Below are 20,555 nucleotides of genomic sequence, written 5' to 3' on the forward strand. Positions count from 1 at the left end.
TCCACTTAAACTGCCAAATCTTTTATTCAATAAAACAAATGTAAAAAAGGAATCTACTGCTAACTTTTTAGGAGTAATTCTTGATGAAAACTTGTCATGAAAGTCCCACATCCAATCCATTGAAAGTAAAATCTCTGATAATATTTCCAATTTTTATAAAACAAAACCATTTTTAAATACTAGAGCTCTAATGAAAATGTATTCACAGCTATCTTTCTTACTGCAATATTGCATGAGGAAGTACAAATTACGGAAAACTCAAAAGACTTTATAGTAAACAAAAGCATGCTTGTTGGATTGAATTTGGGGCAAACAGAATTGTGTATTGCGAACCACTATTAAATCGTGTCAAGACCTTAAATATTTATAAACTAAATATTTACCAAATATTACGTTTCATGTTTAAAATGACACATGGAATATCTCCAATTATATTTCAATCTTATTTTAGTGAAATATCTCATAAGTATCCAACAAAGTTTTCAGAGAATAACTTTATTATTCCGAGAATTAATTTAAAAATGAGTTCTTATCGAATTCAATGTCGAGGACCTTTTTTATGGAAAAATTTTATTGAAAAGTTCAATAAAGAACACTACTCACTAAACAAATTTAAAACAGTTTCTAAAAAAATCTTACTTCAATTAGATTTTAACACAATAGACTTTAAATATTTTTTAATTTAAGGTAATTTTGAAATTAGAAAAAACGTTTCCATTAACACTAAATTTATATTGTTAAACATGTATCAAATATATTTGTATTAGAATACAAAACTTTCTTTTATTTTATATAAAAATAAATATCAATATAAAAGTCAATTTATTATTTGATAAAGATTATGTATTTTTAACGTTTTTGTATATGTTTTGTTTTTTGTTTATAAACACGGACAAAATGTAAACGGTGCTCGGTGATAAGACAGTCAATGTCTTCTTCTTGCTCCGGCTAATATTTATAAATGTAATATGTCTTAAAGGTAACGTGACCAAATTCGAGCCAGTGACCAAATTCCAACCACATTTTAAATTTAATATTTCTGTCTTGGTTTTTGCCCTATCATGATATCTATCTAGCCCTGTCATGAGTGTCCTCCACTGACACACCAGCCACTCTCATATCCTCAACCACTGCATCCATAAACCTCCTCTTAGATTCAACTCTCCTCCTCTTACCTGGAAGTTCCATCCCCAAAACCTTCCTGCCAATATAGCTCTTCTGTCGCCTCTGTACATGTCTCTTCTGTCTCCTCTGTACATGTCCAAACCATCTCAATCTCAATTCTCTAACTTTATCTCCAAAATATGCTACATGTGCTGATCCTCTAATAAACTCATTTCTAATCTTATCCTTCTTTGTCACTCCAAATGCGAATCTTAACATCTTCATCTCAGACACCTCCATCTCCCTCACTTGTCTCTTTGTCAGTGCCACTGTCTCCAGTCCATACAACAGAGTAGGTCTTACTACTGTCCTATAGATCTTACCCTTCATTCTAGCCGACACCCTTCTATCACAGATCACACCAGACACTTTGTGTCATCCACACCACCCTGCCTGCACTCTCTTCTTTACCTCTCTTTCACTTCCTCCATTACTCTGTACCCTCGACCCTAAGTAGGTAAACTTGTCAACCTTCACCAAATCAACTCCTTGTAACTGGACCTGTCCACCGTCTGCCCTCTCATTCACACACATGTACTCTGTTTTACTCCTGCTCACTTTCATTCCCCTGCTTTCCAAAGCATACCTCCATCTTTCCAAGTTTACCTCCACTTGCTCCCTACTCTCACTACAGATCACAATGTCATCAGCAAACATCATAGTCCAAGGGGACTCCTGTCTAACTTCGTCCGTAAGTCTGTCCATGACAATTACGAACAGGAAAGGACTCAGGGCTGATCCCTGATTTGGTCCTACCTCCACTTTAAACCTGTCTGTCATTCCTACTGCATATCTCACTGTTGTCACACTGTTCTCATTCATATCCTGTACCACCCTCGCATACCTTTCCTTTTCATACAATACCACAGCTCCTGTCTCGGAACTCTATCATAAGCTTTCTCTAAGTCCACAAACACACACTGTAATTCCTTCTGTCCTTTCCTATACTTCTCCATTAACACTCTCAGAGCAAACATAGCATCTGTGGTGCACTTAGCTGGCATGAAACCATACTGCTGCTCACAGATCTCTACTTTTCCTCTAAACCGAGCTTCCACTACTCTTTACCAGATTTTCAGGCTGTGACTGATAAACTTTATTCCCCTGTAATTAATACAGCTCTGAACGTCCCAGGTATCCAGAGCGCCACCACCCAGTGCTTGTCTCACCTCATCCCTAAATTTTACACAACAGTCCTCATCTTTTAACTTCCACCACCTGATCTTAGGTTCTGCTCTCACTCTCTTCTTCTTCTTCACCTCCGAAACCATTCTACATTTCACCATCCTATGCTGTTTAGCTACACTCTCTCCTGGTACCACCTTGCAATCACTAACCTCTTTCAGGTTTCTTCTCCTACAGAGGATATAGTCGACCTGTGTGCCTCTTCCATCACTCTTATGCGTCACCCTGTGCTTTTCCTTTTTCTTAAAATAAGTGTTAACTACAGCCATCTTTATCCTTTTAGCAAAATATACCACCATTTGTCCTTCTGTATTCCTTTCTTTAACCCCATACCTACCCATCACCTCCTCATCACCACTGTTGCCTTCACCAACATGTCCATTAAAATCTGCTCCGAGAATCATTTTCTCTTCTATAGGAACCTGCAGAACAACTTCGTCTAACTCTTTCCAAAATTCTTCTTTCTTCTCCATATCACAACCTACCTGAGGAGCATAAGCACTGATGACATTCATTCCCACCCCATCAATCTCTAACTTTACACAGATCACTCTGCCACTTACTCTCTTTACCTCCACTACACTCTTACTAAACTCCTCTTTCAGAATTACCCCTACTCCATTTCTCTTCATTTCTATAGATTGTATTTCTGAATTAAATGCACCTTGTAGAAAAACCAAAATCCGGTCAGGCATAAACCCCACCCCGGCCAAGGCCAAAATTAGGTTCACTAGTGTCTATATGCATTTATTTAGTTAAATATTTATATAATATTTTTAAAATATGAGGATGCCCAGGAAAAAAAGTTTTATAGAATTTCTATAAACTTTTGGAACATATGGTCTATAGAAATTCTATAGAATTCTATAGAATTTCTGCAGAATCTCTCTTAATTTCTATAGAAATTCCAATAGAACTTTTTTTTCTATTTTTTATTTTATAGAAGAAAAAGTTTTATAGCAATATCTATAGAAATTAATATTCATTCCATAGAAATTTTATAGCATTTCGATATAATTTATATAGGCCATATGTTCCAAAAGTTTATAGAAAATCTATAGAACTTTTTTTCCTGGGTGATGACTTAAAAATAAACAAAAGTTTAAGTAATTGAAAGATATCATATTGTTTCATGTAGATTATTGCTTATAAATGAAATTGTATTAAAAAATAATCTTTAATTGAAAATTTTAATAATTTATAATATAAACTTTTCATTTTAGAATGGCTAATAATAAAAAAAAAATTCATAATAGGAAACAATGTCATTCAACTCGAGGTAAATATGTGAAATGTAAAGAGGAAGTGTTACTTGATTTTTCAGACAACAGTACTAGAATGGGGATTGGTTTTGGAAAAAAACAATTGATGGTATATGCTGGCAAGCTTGCCAAAAAATATGGATATTCTTTTAAGAATGGCAAACCATCTAATAAATGATAGTGACGACTTATAAATCGACATAACAAAAAAGTAACTCTTCAATAACCAGAATCAACAGTATTAGTTCATCATCAATGCATGAATCTGATAAAGGTGGAAAATTATTTTACTGCACTTAAAGAGGTCATTAAAGACTGACAGCCTGAAGTAATATGGAACTTGGATGAGACAGGGCAATAGCTAGACTTTAAGGCGCACACAACTGTTGCTGCAAAAGGAAATAAATATTTACATATGAGAACAAATGGAAATCGAGAAATGATTACTTTATTTGTTTGTGTGAAAGCAGCAGGAGGAGCCTTACCACCTTATGTGATTCCAAAACCTTATGTGACTTATGTGATCCTTATGTGATTCCAAGATCTTATGTGATTCCAAAAGGAAAGACAGTAAAATCTTTTCAAAGTTTTCAAGTTCTAGATGCCCCTGAAGCAACCAACTGGAGTCCAAGTAAATCTGGATGGACTAAACAAGGGATTGCAAAACTATGGTTTGAGCTTACATTTTTAAAAATTATTGGACCACAACGTCCACAAGTTTTAATTTTGGATGGTCATGATTCTCACAATTTCATAGAGTTAATAGATATGGCCATACAAAACTGAAATGAAATTGTTGAATTACCTGCTCATACAAGCAATTGGTTTCAACCTTGCGATTGAACTGTATTTAAGCCATTCAAAGTTTCATATAATAAAGCAGTCCAGGATATAATGCCTAAATACCCTGGAATTATAATAAACAAAGCCAATTTTACAGTACTTTTAACAAAAGCCTGGAATAAAAGTATGACAAAAGCTAATATTGAATTTGGCTTTAAACCATGTGGATTCTTTCCATATAATCCTTCAATTACTCTGGCTGAAGCTTACTTGCCAAATTATGTGTATTCTGAAGACAGGTTTGTGACTAATCTCTTTGATCAAATTAAAACAATTGATAATACAACAACAATTGAGCAGATTAATCAAACAACAGACAGCACAAAAGTACCAGATATTGAGTTGGAACAACATCTAATTACCAACTCAAGATTTGCTTTAGCAAATAGCAATCATATTTAGCTGAACCAATAACCGTAGTAGAAATGTCTGCATATGAGGAAGCATATGAGTCACAACTAAAGCAGATGCAAAATAAAGCTCAAAATGAAACTAAAAAAGAAATGCATAAGTTGAAAAGACTACAAAACTTAAAAAAAAAAAAGAAGCAAAGGTATTGTCAAAATATAATGCCACAAAAAAAATCGTTGCTATAAAAACGAACCAATAAAAGTATAAAAAAACTGTGTAATTTGATTATGTTGTTATGAATTTTTGTTCTTAGTGCTAAAAAAAGTCTTTTATAGAGCTCACTGATTTCTTTTTTTTTTTTAATGTGAATATTATATTTTATGCAAATCTTTTAAAACAGGAATATAGTTTATTAGATTGACATTAATTATTACATTGACATTAATTATCCTGATTTACACATAGGTTCTTATTTAAAATATTAAACCTAGCTTTATGTTTGGTTTTTATTTAAATTTAAAAAAATTTACTCTTATTTGTTAACGATATGTATACGTTTTTTTTTCTTGCCTATGGACAAGGTGGTGCAACTCCTGAAAACATATTTTATTTAATGTTTAAGCATCTTTACTAAGTTTAGGCAAGTTTATTTATTGATGAATGCTTAGTACTAAGTTAAGCAATTATATTCTAACAGATATTTAAGAACATGTTCATTTTAAATTTAAACTAAATAAACTTTAAGTCCAATTTTGTTAAAACTGTTTTACTTGTTATTTATCTGTCAACCGGTTAAATTTGTAGGATTAAAAAAATTATTGATTCAATATTTAGTAATACAATTAATTTTTAAATATTTTAAATGCCAACCCATAAAAGTATTAGTAAAATGCTTGTTCTTTACATTGGCTGTATTTAGGTTCATTCCGTATACGCCTGGCTGAAATATGGTAATTGTGACTGGTTATTAGCTTTGGTCTAATTTTTGGTTATTGTAACTTTTTGTTATTGCAGTTTTTTCAAAAAATTTTTATTTAAAATAGTTGCTGTAATTATATTCTAAATGCTGAAAGATTTATCTTTCTAGAAATATATAATTTTTATATAGACCTTTTTGTTAATATGTAATAAAATATTTTTGTTAATATGTTAATAAAAATTAATTAAATAAAATTAAAAGTTGTTTTAAAAAAATAATAATAAAAAAGTAAAAATTTAAAAAGTTCAAAAGATTTCTCAAGTGTGCGGTTTTCTAAATTGTGCGTTTTCTCAAGTGTGCGGTTTTATCAGAATGTCGCCAGAAAAACCGCACAATTTTTTTTCTTTACATTTAATATTTTCGATAATTTTATTATTATTTTCTTAACATTTATTTATATTATCTCATGCAATTTTTTCTAAACTCTATCTAATAAAAAAAAAATGAGAAAAAAAAATAAAATAAAATAAAAATAAAAAAGTTATTTTATTTTTATTGATAAATGTGCGGTTTGACCCGGTTTTACTCTATAATATCAGCGTTATATAATAGGGGAGAACTTGCACCCTTGATCCGTAAGCACCTTTGATCCTATAGCCTTATCTCCTTACTTACATAACTTATTAAAGAGGGCTGATAACCAGCGTCTTTTAAATATCGCATCTTCAAAATTAGTTGTGTTTTGGTTAGAGAGTAGACCACTATTAAATTTATTTCTAAAGAGTTTGATTTTGACGATAAAAAGTAATTTTTTTACTTTTACAAGGAACCCCACATCTTTAATATTATTTTGAGTTGAATAATTTTGCTTATGTCATTTTGTAACTAAACTATTCACCTCTTGTATGATTGCTTTTGGTAAGCTATGGAAGCATCTAATATGACAAAAAAAGAATTTTTGTAAAAATTGAGCGGGTTAGCACCCTTGATCCTAATGCGTTTATGCACCTTTGATCCTATGATCAAAGGTGCATACACACATAAACAAAATGTTTAACACATAAAGTGACATGTACAATATGTCATATTGTTTTTAAATAAATTTTTTTCTTCCAAAATGTAGCCTTAAAAGTAGATTTTATACTATTTTGCGTTTTTTTGTCCTCCTAATACTTTTATATAATATAATTGTATTCATATATATGTGTGTGTGTGTGTGTGTGTGTGTGTGTTTGTTAATAAAGTAAATTCTAATAATTAAAAATTTTTATAAATGTTCTTCCAAAAATTAGGAATATAGCAAAACTAATATTTTTCATTTTTTTACAGTTAAATATGGTGTATCATAAAAAAGAGAAACCGATAGACCACCTAGAGGTAAAATTAATGAAAATGAAATGCGAGCAGCTGTTAATGCAGTTCTTAATGGTGGTACAGTTTATCGTGTATCTAAAGAGAGGGGAATCAATTTAATGACACTTAAGAGATATGTAAGGAAATGTCAATTAAATCCAAGTACAGTCTGCAAACCTAACTTCATTACCATGCAAATCTTTACCAACGAAGAAGAAACATCTTTATTAGACTATCTTTTAAGGGCTTCAAAACTTCACTATAGATTGTCAACCAAAACAACACAAAAACTTGCCTATGAATTTGCAATGACTCATTTTAAGCGCATCCCTAAATCCTGGAAAAGTTTACAAATTGCTGGGAAACGTGGCTTTGTGGAAAAGTGGCTTCGTGGTTTTATGTTACGTAGGAATGAGTTATCTTTACGAAATCCAGAAGCTACTAGTATGGCACGAGCAACTGCTTTTAATTGTTATACGGGAGAAAAATTTTTCACCAATCTAAAAGATGTTCGTCTGCAACACAAATTTCAGCCACAAAACATATATAATGTTGATGAGACTTACAACCGTTCAAAAACCAGTTAAAGTAATTGCTGAAAAAGTTGATAAACAAGTTGGAAGGATAACTTCAGCAGAAAGAGGGACGTTGGTAACAGTTTGTTGTGCAGTTAATGCAATAGGAAACTCAATCCCTCCATATTTTATTTTTCCAAGAGTTCATTTCAAAGGAAGTATGTTAAATGGTGGTCCACCTGGATGTGTTGGGGTTGCAAACCCATCTGGCTGGGTGAATTGTGCAATGTTTTTTGAGTGGATGAAACATTTTATTCAAAATGTGAAATGTTCAACAGCTAATTCACTGCTTTTACTTCTTGACAACCATGAGAGCCATGTTTCAATTGTGTCTTTAGATTTAGTTAAAAAAAATGGCATAACTATGCTGTCCTTTCCACCACATTGTAGTCACAAGCTGCAGCCATTAGATCGGTCAGTTTATGGGCCTTTGAAACGTTATAAAAATACAGTCTGTGATGCTTGGGTTGTATCTAATCCAAGACCGATAACCATATATGATATAGCTGCAGTTGTAAGGAAAGCTTATGCACAAGCTTTTACTTTGTCTAACATTTTTGCAGGATTTGCTGTGGCAGGAATTGAACCCTTTAATCCTAACGTATTTTCTGATAATGAGTTTTTGGCTTCATATGTAACAGATCGTCCAGAACCTATTACTGCTAACCCATTTCCAGGTGTTATTGATCCAGTTTCTGCTTTTAATCAATCATTGATGTCAAGTCTGTCATCAGGGCCAGCTTGTAGTGTATTGCCAATTCAGCCTATATCTGACCCTGTAAGTCAACTATCCAGTGTTTCTATTAATATCTCTCATCAAGCAAGTCTAGAAAAAATTAGGCCATTTCTGAAAGCTGGATCAAGGAAGTTCATTAAAGGACGTAAGCGTCAGCGTACCCGAATACTCACAGACACCCCTGTTCGAAATGAACTAAATAGGCTTCAGGAAATGAAAATAAAGTCTCAGTCAAAAAAGAAAAAATATGAAACGCAAAATAAGATCTTCATGACAAGGAAAAGAAAACTTGATCTTGAAAATAATGGAAAAAAACGTTGAGTCTCAGTAAAAAATAACATTTTTTTCATTGATTTTTTCTTTTAAGAAAGATAAATTTGAAGTAAAATTAATAATTACTTTATTGGTATTTATTATAGACATACTTTTGACGACTTAAAAATAATTCTTACACATTTATGGTATAAGTTTGATCTCAGAACATGTATACACACATAGGATCAAGGGTGCATATAGGTAGGATCATGGGAGCATACTGGTATGCACCCATGATCCCAATTGAGGGTTCTTAGTTTTTATAATTTTAAATCTACTTAAAATATTCAGGTAAAAAAAAGATTATTGAATCATAATAAGGTATAAAATTTGCTATTATGTACTGTTACTTTAGAGATCGAAATGAAAACATATATTCAGTAAATTGGCCTGATAGATTTTTAGGATCATGGATGCATACTCTTCCCTATAGGCATTCAATAAATTATTTTCTGAAATGCTGGAAAATTAAAAAGTCAATTTTTTTTAATTGAGATTAGAAGACCACGAGAAGCAATTTGTTTTAATAAACATCTGCACATATGAAAACCTTTATAGAGTGACATAATAAGAATGATAAAAAAAATAACGATAACTCAAATCTGCTATTACACAATGCCTCAAAGATATGATAAATTAGGAAAAACTCCAAATTTTAAAATATAAAGTATTTTTTTTGTAATCTCATACATATATATATATTATATTTTCATTAACTTCATTATCATTTAACATTTTTATTATTACATATTACAATCATATCATATACATTCATATCATTTAACATTTTATTTATAAAATCAGTATCGTTTTCACCATCATTTAATATTTTTTTGTTGAGTTGCTATTTTAAAATGCCAACTTGCCCCGTTTTACCTTATATATATATTTTCTGATTATTTTTTTCAGTTTTAAGATGTTTTTTTTTCGCTTATAACAAGTACAAATTTATAAACGAGGTGTGGGTGGGGCGGGGAAGTCTTAGTAATCTTGGGGTGGGTAGGAAAATTTTCTAAAAATTAACAAACGTCCCCTTCCGTGTATTATGCACCTAAGAGTACTCAAATTAAATTACCACCGACCTAAAATGTAAGAAATGTATCTTGATATAGTTAACGGAAAAGAAGACTACACTTGAACAGTTTAAAAAGGAATGAAAAATATTTTATTATTTATAGACTTCAATACATCCGATTTCGAATGTTTCTTTTAAAGTCAAATAAATATGAAGTGAACTTATAGTAAAAATAATTACGATAAATATTTCAAGAATTTTATTTTCACCTAATATAGCCTTTATTCAAGAATTTTTGTTTAACATTTTATATATATTTGTTACGATTTTGTAAAGGTATATTTTTTTATCTACAACCTGTAATAAAACATCAATTAATTTAAATCCTAATATAAAAACAATTTTCCCCTTTTTTTTTACTTTGCTCATAAGTTTATTTGAAAAACAGAAAAAAGTTAATAAAATTATTAATTCTAATTTTTAACGATAACGTAAAAATATCTGCAGCAGTGTTAAATTAGTTTGCGGACGCAGTTTCAAGTTTGTTTTTTTTTGCTTGCAATTATGGTGGCCTATAATTCAACCTAATTTTGAAATATCGTAAATCATAGATTATGACATTTTTGATATTCAACAGACAGTTTCTAATTTTTATTTTTACACCTAATTAAAACATGTACTACTAATTTTCCTTATCAATTTTATAACTGCACCTTTCCGGAGTGCATTTTGTATATATTGTTGTTGATTTGAATACGAGCCAAATTTGATCAGCCTTGGCGAAGTGGTTGAAGCGCTGTCTTCAGAATCGGGAGGTATAAGGTTCGATTAATGCTTAGAAATCTTATTGATTGTTAAATTATATAAAAAAAATTCCGTATTTAAAAAAAACAACTTTAAAAACGGTTTATGCCTCAGTAGGTTATCTGAAATTTCAATTTTTTTTTTTTTAGTTCCACTTTTTAGCAGTTTTTTTTTCTCTTTTTTTTGTAGAACAACATGATTTTTTACTGAATAACAGCTTCTGAGTTTAGTGTTAAAAACGGAGTTTACGGTTTTTAAAAAGCTAAAAATTTAAAGACCGGAAGCATTTCCAGATATTGCAATTCGCGATCACTTAATTCGAGCCCTGCTATAAAAGATAAAGTAAAAACGTTTCATCCGTAAGTCGAGATTTTTGTCGGTCTAACTATCTGACACGGCGATTATCATTAAAGACACGGCAATTATTATAACCACAGCGCCACGCGCATATGTTTTGTTTTCTCCCTTTGTTTAAGATAGATATTTTAATCATACTTTTTTTTACATAAAGTCAAAAACAAACTATAGCATAGTAAATCATTTACACTTGATTATTTGGCAATGTGAATTTTACAGCTTTTAATTGAAGTATCATATTTTGCTATGATTTGTATCATTAAATTTTTCACCATTGTGGTATAAATAATCACCTTTATTTTATGAAAAGTAAAAAATTAATTGATACGTACATTAAACATAACATCTTAGTAAACAAAGTTTTGCTCGCAGGTACCAAGGATCTATAAATAGATGGACATTTAACGCATAGTTATAGATCAAAGGCGCCGCTAATTACTGAAATTCCATGGGGGTGGTAATTTTTAGCGTTTAACCGAGATTTTTGCTTTACTAACTTCTTTCAGTAAATGTTTTATCATTCGTAATATACAGGGTGGGCCAAAGAAGACCTACTAATGTTAAACATGGATAACTTTTGCAATAATCATTTATTTTGGTTAATTTTTTTTATACATTAAATATATTTTATAGAAATTATGTTTGAAATATGACATCAGACAAATGTCCAACATTTTTCTCGATACAGAGATTGGCTCTTTTTAACACGTTTTCCATTACACCACAGTTAGTTGTGTTACATAATTCATAAGCCGTAATACATAAACATAAGTCGTAATACAATTATGCAAATGATACAATTCAGCGTACTAACAATATAAAGTTAGGTTTCCAAAAGAAGATTATAAGGATCTTATCATCGGAACCTTAAAAAGTAATATTTATAACGTATATATATATAAAATTAAAAATATATATATATATGTAAAACATATATATATATATATATATATATATATATATATATATATATATATATATATATATATATATATATATATATATATATATATAAAAGATTTAACGTATTTACATTATGCAAAGATACAACACATTTTATCATATTATAAGCTGAAGATTTAACAATACATTTTACATACATTTTTAGTAGAATTTTAGAATGTTGTCCATAGAGAGAATTAATTTTTTTAACTTAATTTAAAAAACAGGAAGAGTAATACAAGGATCATAGTTTGGTAATACTATTTTATTCCAAAGATGGGGTGCACAATATGAAATACAAAATTGATTGAACTTAGTTCTACAAAAAGGTTTATTTAAAAAACTATAATGTGTGTTTATTTTTTGGTTTTAAAAAAAAAAAATGTTATATTTTGCTTCAGCTGTCTAATAGTCTATGGTTTATTAACATACACTTTGTCTTTTAAATATCCCCATAAAAAATAGTTGGGCGCAGTCAAACAAGGTGGCCAAGGGAAATCTGATTTTTTTGAAATCAGACGTTGGCCAAAAATTTCACGCAGCAGGTCTATAGTTTGTCTAGCAGTATGCAGAGTTACTCCATGTTGTTGTAACCGCAAATTAGGATTCTGCTCCGCGATTGGTCGCAAAAAGTTTTCAATCATTGTTCTGTAAGAAGCTCCTGAAATTGATTCCGGCGTTCCATCCTCATTTTCAAAGAAATATGGGCCGATAACTCTAGTGGCCATAACACCGCACCAAACAGTATATTTAGATGGGTGCAATTGATACCAATGTGCTGCCATTGGACTTTCAGAGCCCCAAAATTTGCAGTTTTGTTTGTTGACATAACCATTTAAACGGAAATGCGCTTTATCCGATATAAAAACATTATTCAAAAAATCAATTTGTGTGGCTAATTGTGTAAAACGAATAGCGTATTGTAGTCGTTATTGGTGATCTTGCGGTAGTAGTGTTTGCACAATTTGAATTTTGTATGGGTACATCTTAAGATCCAACTTTAAAATTTTACGCAATGTCGTTCTGGAAATGCCCAATTGGCAGGAACGACGGCGAGTTGAGACTGATGGAGCATCTGCAACACTCTGCCGCACAGTTTCCACGTTATATTAAGTGCGAATATTTCAATGGGCACTTCGTCCAGGACGGTCGGCTACTGAACCCAGTTCCTCAAAACAATCAGCCAAACTCCTAATCATGAAGGCTGTGGGAGCTGTTCTAGAATTAAAATGTTGCCGATATTTATGCTGCGTCAAAACAATTGATTGTTGACAAGGATAGAAAAACTCGATAATTTTAACGCGCTGTTTTGTACTGTATGGTTCCATAATAAATCTCCAAGAATTCAATTATAAACTAAGAAAAGAGAAAAATAAATATGTCAAAAAATAAAAAAGTTATTTCGGTTCTACATTAGTAGGTCTTCTTTGGCCCATCCTGTACTAACTTTTGCGAAATATATAACTGCATATTATGCAATTAAGAATGTCTCATGTATTTGAAATTATTATTATTATTATTATTATTATTGTTCTTGTTACTATTATTATTATTATTATTATTATTATTATTATTATTATTATTATTATTATTGTTATTTTATTAATCATCCTCTGTAAAATATATTTACAAGGTAAAAATACAAACTAAAAAAAAAGAGAGGTAAAAAAGTATCATTTAGGAATGTTTTCTTCAAGTGTGTTTTTAAAAACTGTTCGCTGTTGTTTTACATTCCAACATTGAACCACCTGTACCAAAATATAAAGAATAGCTTTTGGAATTGCATTCTCTGAATCACTAAGTTTTAGTTTTTTTTTAATCAGCATTAACGTTTTCATATTCAGTTTATAAATATTACATAAATCTTTCATATCATCTAAAAAAGAAGATTTAACTGAACAGTAGTTAAGCTGGGAATTAATGATTTCAAAGGTCACTTTATTGTTTAAAAGGCGGAAAATTAGGTTTATTATGTTTTGGTGTATATACTTTGACATCTCCTTTATTTTCGTTGTTGACTCTTTATTTTCACAGAGCTCTAGACTGTGCGTTACCATCGGAACTGCTAATAATTTATATAATTGGATAATAGACCTTGTGCAAACTGGATTCCAGATTGAATCAGAATTTGTACCGTTTTGATATTTTTTGGCATTATATTTTTTTAACTAGTAGATTTGTAAAACAATCATATAACTTTATTTTATAGTTGTACAAGAGCTATACATACCCAGTGGGCATGCGTCGTCCGGGGGACGTCCGTCGGACGTCTTACGGACGTCTGGACGTCCAGGAGACGTCTTACAGAGGACCTCCGGACAACGCATGCCCACTGGGTATAGGGTTGGACTGGCTTGAAAAAATGGTCCGGGAAATTTGGTCATGGTGGCCCATATATATATATATATATATATATATATATATATATATATATATATATATATATATATATATATAGATATATGTATATATCGTCGTAGGCCAGGTAATATCTCACATGTGTAAAAAGCAAAATATTACAGGAGACTGAAAAAACTATATATTTCAATGAAATGAGGTTTTAAAAGTAAGAGTAAAAAACAAATAACTAACAAATTATATTATAATTTGTTAGTTATTTATTTGTTATAATATCGTCGTAGGCCAGGTAATATCTCACATGTGTAAAAAGCAAAATTTTACAGGAGACTGAAAAAACTATATATTTCAATGAAATGAGGTTTTAAAAGTAAGAGTAAAAAACAAATAACTAACAAATTATATTATAATTTGTTAGTTATTTGTTTTTTACTCTTACTTTTAAAACCTCAGTTCATTGAAATTTATAGTTTTTTCAGTCTCCTGTAAAATTTTGCTTTTTACACATGTGAGATATTACCTGGCCTACGACGATATATACATATATATATATATATATATATATATATATATATATATATATATATATATATATATATATATATATATATATATATATATATATATATATATATATATATATATATATATATATACATATATATATTAGGGTGGTTCAAAAATAGATCATGTCAAAAATTTGAAAAGAGCCCTTGCTTATGATCTGCCTTGACCCCAAAATAGTACTTAAAATTTTTTACAAAAATTTTTTTGATCATTGGAAAGGTTCCCACAGAGGGCAAAAGGGTCAATTTTTGCACCATTTTAATGAAAACTTTACTCCGCTTGCGGGACCCTTAAACTTCAACCATTAAAAAAAAAAAACTATCCAATAACATGGTAATGAGTTATGCAACTTATGTTTAAGGGGCTCTTTTCAAAAATAAACATTCAAAGAATTTCATTTTTTCAGCAAAAAGCGGGTTTTTAGTTAAATAAAATAAAAAATAAATATTTTATTTTCAAAATTAAAATATAATCTTATTATTTCATCTAACATACTTATATGTAAACATTTAATTTTAGACTAACATAAAATATTTATAATTTATATGATGCCACCCAAAAAGAAAATTGAAAGAGTTGATGATACTTTTTTAGTGGGAAAAAGAAATTGTACTATTCCTAACAATAAATTTGCAACTACACAAGAAATTCTTCAATACTACAACTTTCTGAGAAAATCTAAACCTGAAGTTAAAATGAGTTTTATTGTAGGATGTCCAAACAAAAGTGGATCATTCTCACCAAACTGTCCTACCAGTCAGTTACATTGCTGCATAATATTTAAACTTGTAGTTCCATGGACATGTGGTGGATTTAAAGTAATTACAACTCAGAAGCTAAGGTAATGATAGATCAAACTGTATAACCTTATCAAAACACTAAAATATATTTTTAAGTTTTTTTAAGCATTTAATAATAATAATTTCATTTTATAGGATCAAGGTCACAAAAATGGTGAAAGACTGGATGAAGCTGAAAAGCCTAAGCAAAAGAAACAACGCTGCTGAAGTTAAAAAAAGAAAGAACTTTAAAGAAAATATGAAAAAGGTTTTCTGGATCGGAGAAAACCCACTAAATATGATTGAAAAAATAAGAAAAGATAGGTTGAGAAACCAAAATGACAAAGAGGAAGACATAGCTTTTCTTAAAGACCAATTAGAGGAAAGGAAAGGAAAGTTAGGGGGATTGGATAAGAGATTTCAATATTCATTAAAAAGAAAGTATAAATCTAAATGGAGTCATAATAAATTAAACAATGTATCAGATACTGATTCTGAAAATTCATTAAGTTCTTTTAATACCAATAAAAGCAATTCAAGTGATAGTGAATTTGAAATTGAGTCATATATTGATCCTACAAATTCTGTCAACATACCAAAGGATATCTTGCACCGTACTGCTTACACAGCAGTTGGAGAGGGTTTAACTCCACATCAACATACAGCAATTCTTAGCAGTATTATTGTCAATTCTGGAGGATGCATGTCTGAGTTTGTATGCTCTAAACCTTCATCATACAGAGCAGCAGAGAATGCTGTGGTAATGGGTGCAAATGAAATCAGAGACCATATAAAAAGCATTTCTAAATCTTCAAATTCTCTGATAACAATTCATTTTGATGGAAAAATTGTGAAAGAACTTACTGAAGGAAAACAGTTTTCAAAAGATAGGTTAGCTGTTCTTGCTAGGATTAAAGGACAAACCGAGTTACTTGGAATTCCAGTAATCGAGTAAGGTTCTGGAGAACACCAAAAAGAAGCTATAGAAGAACTTATTTCTAACTTTGGATTAGAGGATAAAGTTCAGTCTTTGCTTTGATACCACTAGCGCCAACACAGGTAAAGCAAAAGGAGCTTGTAGCAGAATCATTGTGCACTTACAGCGCCCTATGTTATTAACTGCATGTCGACATCATATTTTTGAGCGTCATGTTACCCATTTTTGGGAGCTTTATCCAAGTAGTCATACTTCAGGACCAGAAAACAAATTATTTAAACTTCTGAAGAACCATTGGAATGATCTAGATACTGAAAATCAAGATTTAAAAAGATTATCAACTCCTGTTGATTCCTGGATTAATGAACAAAGGCTGAGTGCTATTCAATTTTGCAGATATATAATTAGCACTAAAGTTTTTAAGAAGGTAAGTAATAATAGCTTTATAAATTAATTTAAAATCTAATTATCTCTACTTACTTCCAAAAAATAGTATAGTAAAGTAGTACTTCGCATATAATTTTCCAGTTTTACAAATTTGTAGTAAGTAATTTAAGTTATTATAACTTAGGAAAAAAAATTTGTTTAGGATGGAAAGTTTCGTAAAGATTATCAAGAATTGGCTGAACTTATATTGATGGTACTGTCACACACTGACAGGTTTAAACTTCACAATCCTGGAGCTGTTCATCATGCCAGATTCATGGGTAAAAGTTTATTTTACCTAAAACTGTTTCTACTTATGGAAAAAATCCCTGAAATCAATGAAGAGAGCAAGGATGAAATTACTGAAATGACAAAGTTTCTTTCCATTTTTTACACTGAATGGTTTCTTAGAGCGGAGCTAAGTTCAACTGCTCCAACGCAGGTACACGGTCTGAATAATTGTTTTAAAATAAAGATATAATTTTGAATAAATACAAAAAGTAGGTATATTATTTATTTTTAAATTAAACATTGAAAAATCTAACCCTTAACTATAAGGATATGAAAGCATACTGGCAGATGAAAAGGTTTGAAGAATTGAATAAAGCTGGAGCTCAAGCTGTTTCTGAATCCATTATGCGACATACTTGGTACCTTGACCCATATTTAGTCATTATAGCAATTGCAGATCAGAAATGTAAAGAACATAGCAACATGGCTAAGAGGCTATTTGGTCTAAAACGACCCTCTATAGAGGAGTATTCCTTAGAAAGACAGGTGTTGGATAAAGACATTCTGAAGAACTTAAACTTTTCACAGGATGAGCCTCCCAGTTTAGTTCCACTAGTTACAGAGAAGTCCTGGCTTATATTTGACATGCTTGGTCATGGAAAAGCTGAGGTTCAATGGATGAAGCTTCCTGCAGAGTATTGGATTTTAAATGATTTCTATCAAGAATTTGAAACAGCCATCATGAATCTTGATGTTGTGAATGATTGTTCAGAAAGAACAGTCAAATTAGTTCAACAACTTGTTAATAAAGCACATTCAGAAGAGAAAAGGCAAGATACGTTTCTTTTTACTCATGTGTACAAGCGAAATCGAAATGGTAGAAAAAAGTTGGATCATGCCAAAGCTGCACTCAATAGTATTATTTAATATCTACTTTTTGATCCATTTTATTTTTGAAACACTTGTAAATGTTTGGTTTTTGTTTTGTATTGGTAAAGTTTTTTTTTTATTGTATTCAAATAAATACTTATTTTTTTTAAAAAAACATTTTATGTTTTGATGATTTTCAATGTTTTATCATTCTTCTGAAAGTATTTATGTATTAAGTATTTTTTAAAAAACTATTTATGAAAAGAGCCCCTTAAACTTAAGTTGTATAACTCATTACCATGTTATTGGATAATTTTTTTTCAAAATTGGTTAAAATTTAAGGGTCCCACAAGCGGGGTAAAGTTTTTCTTAAAACGGGGCAAAAATTGACCCTTTTGCCCTTTGTGGGGACCTTTCCGATGATCAAAAAAATTTTTGCAAAAAATTTTAAGTACTATTTTGGGGTCAAGGCAGATCATAAGCTAGGGCTCTTTTCAAATTTTTGACATGACCTATTTTTGAACCACCCTAATATATATATATATATATATATATATATATATATATATATATATATATATATATTTTGTTCTTTATTACAATATTTATTACAATTTAAATAAACAAAACTTTGTTACAATAATAAAAGTTAACAAGTCAAGATATCGTTAAGAAATAAATATTAAAAATAAATATAAAGAACGCGGATTACTCCAAGAAGACCATCAGGTCTTGTCACAGAGAAACCGCTAATTGCTTGTGGATAAAAAAACAAACAAAAAAATAAATAAAAAAGAATATACATTAAATATATACATATACTAATATAGATAAGGGATTTTCAAAAAATTATAAAATTCAAAAGTAGATTAATATATTATCAGTTGAAAAAATGAGTATTTTAAGATTTTGTTTAAAAGAATCAAAATTACATTCTTGAGAAAAATCTTTAGAAGTATTTAAAACTATACTATTCCATAAAAATGGTCCGCGAAATGAAATAAAAAATTTTCCAAAATTAGTTTGAGAAAATGGTTGTCGAATAAAATTATCGTTCCTTAATATATATTTATTTCTATCTCTATGTAAATACAAATTACGAAAAGAAACGGGTGATAGGTGGGTCTTGCATTTATACATAAAACAAAGAAAATTAAAAACATTTAACTCATATATATTGAGTGCTTTCATATCATATAAATAAGGCTTGGCGTGAGCAAAACGGTCCTTGAAATTTATAAGGCGTGCTACATGTTTCTGTTGCCGATAGAGAGGTCTAAGTTTACTTTTATAAGTGCTACCCCAAACAATGTTTTCATAATTAATACGGCAATGAATTAGCGAATAATATAACTGAATTAAGGTATGTTTATCTAGAAAGTTTCTTATTTTGTATAAAATGCCTATACTCTTTGAAATTTTATTGCACAAGTTAGCAATGTGGCTTTTCCAATTAAGATTTTCATCGATATATACACCTAAAAATCTTGTCACTAAAACTCTTTTAATAATTTTGTTATCGATAAAAAGAAAGGGTAAGTTGCTAGGCAACTGGTGCTTTTTACCATAAGGATGAAAAAGAATCCATTTAGTTTTATCAATATTTAATGATAGTTTGTTTAATCAAAACCATTCGGAAATTTTGGCTAGTTCAATGTTCATGTTGCTAAAAAGTGTAAAAATGTTTTTATGAGAAAGAAATAAGTTAGAATCATCAGCAAACATAATTGTCATTAGGTTAGAAGCTTTTGGTAGATCATTAATATATATTAGATATAGGAGGGGTCCTAATATGGATCCTTGAGGAACTCCACATAAAATATTTAACAAATTAGATGATACGTTATCATCTGCAAAAACCAATTGTTTCCAATTATTTAGGTAACTTTCAAGCCAAATTAATATATTTCCAGTAATTGCGTACCACTCCAACTTTTTAAAAAGAATTTTGTGATCAATAGTATCAAAAGCTTTTGCCAAGTCAAGGAAAACACCTAAAGTAAATTGAGAATTTTCAAATGAGTCAGATATATTTCTTGTAAATTGTAAAATGGCATGTTCAGTGGAATTGTTTTTTTGGAATCCATATTGATTGCTGTATAATAAATTGTTTATAGTAAGATGATTATAAATTTTATTCTACAAAATTCTTTCTAAAACTTTAGAGAATACAGAAAGTTGTAAAATTGGACGATAGTTACTTATATTCTCAATCTCACTACCTTTTAATATTGGTATGACTTTTGCTAATTTTAGAGCTTGTGGAAAAATTCCCTGTTTAATTGATATTGAAAAAATCTTAAAAACTATATCTTTTAAAACATCAAATGAACTTATAATAATGTTGCCGTTAATACCATCAGGGCCTACTGCTTTGTTAGATTTCAACATTTTAAATGCAATTTCAAACTCTTCAAAAGATAATTCAAAAGAGTTCAAGTAAGAGTTTACAGGGAAACATAGATCAATCATTAAACTGTTTGCTATAGGAATGTATTTTGCAAGATTTGGTCCTACAGACACAAAATATTTATTAAACTCTTCCGTAATTTGTCTTTTATCATAT

At 30.0% G+C, this 20,555-nt stretch overlaps 2 protein-coding genes across 2 annotated transcripts; both read right to left on the reverse strand.

Annotated features, from left to right (window-relative positions):
• Nucleotides 1–1,539: 1,539 nt before the first annotated feature.
• On the reverse strand, nt 1,540–1,986 carry LOC136082969 (uncharacterized). The gene has a single exon (XM_065802385.1). The coding sequence runs from the start codon at nt 1,984–1,986 to the stop codon at nt 1,540–1,542; it is 447 nt and encodes a 148-aa protein (XP_065658457.1).
• A 242-nt stretch (nt 1,987–2,228) lies between these two features.
• On the reverse strand, nt 2,229–2,981 carry LOC136082970 (uncharacterized). Its single transcript, XM_065802386.1, has one exon. The coding sequence runs from the start codon at nt 2,979–2,981 to the stop codon at nt 2,229–2,231; it is 753 nt and encodes a 250-aa protein (XP_065658458.1).
• Nucleotides 2,982–20,555: the final 17,574 nt, after the last annotated feature.

Source organism: Hydra vulgaris, chromosome 08 (genome assembly GCF_038396675.1).
Source record: "Hydra vulgaris chromosome 08, alternate assembly HydraT2T_AEP".
NCBI lineage: Eukaryota > Metazoa > Cnidaria > Hydrozoa > Anthoathecata > Hydridae > Hydra > Hydra vulgaris.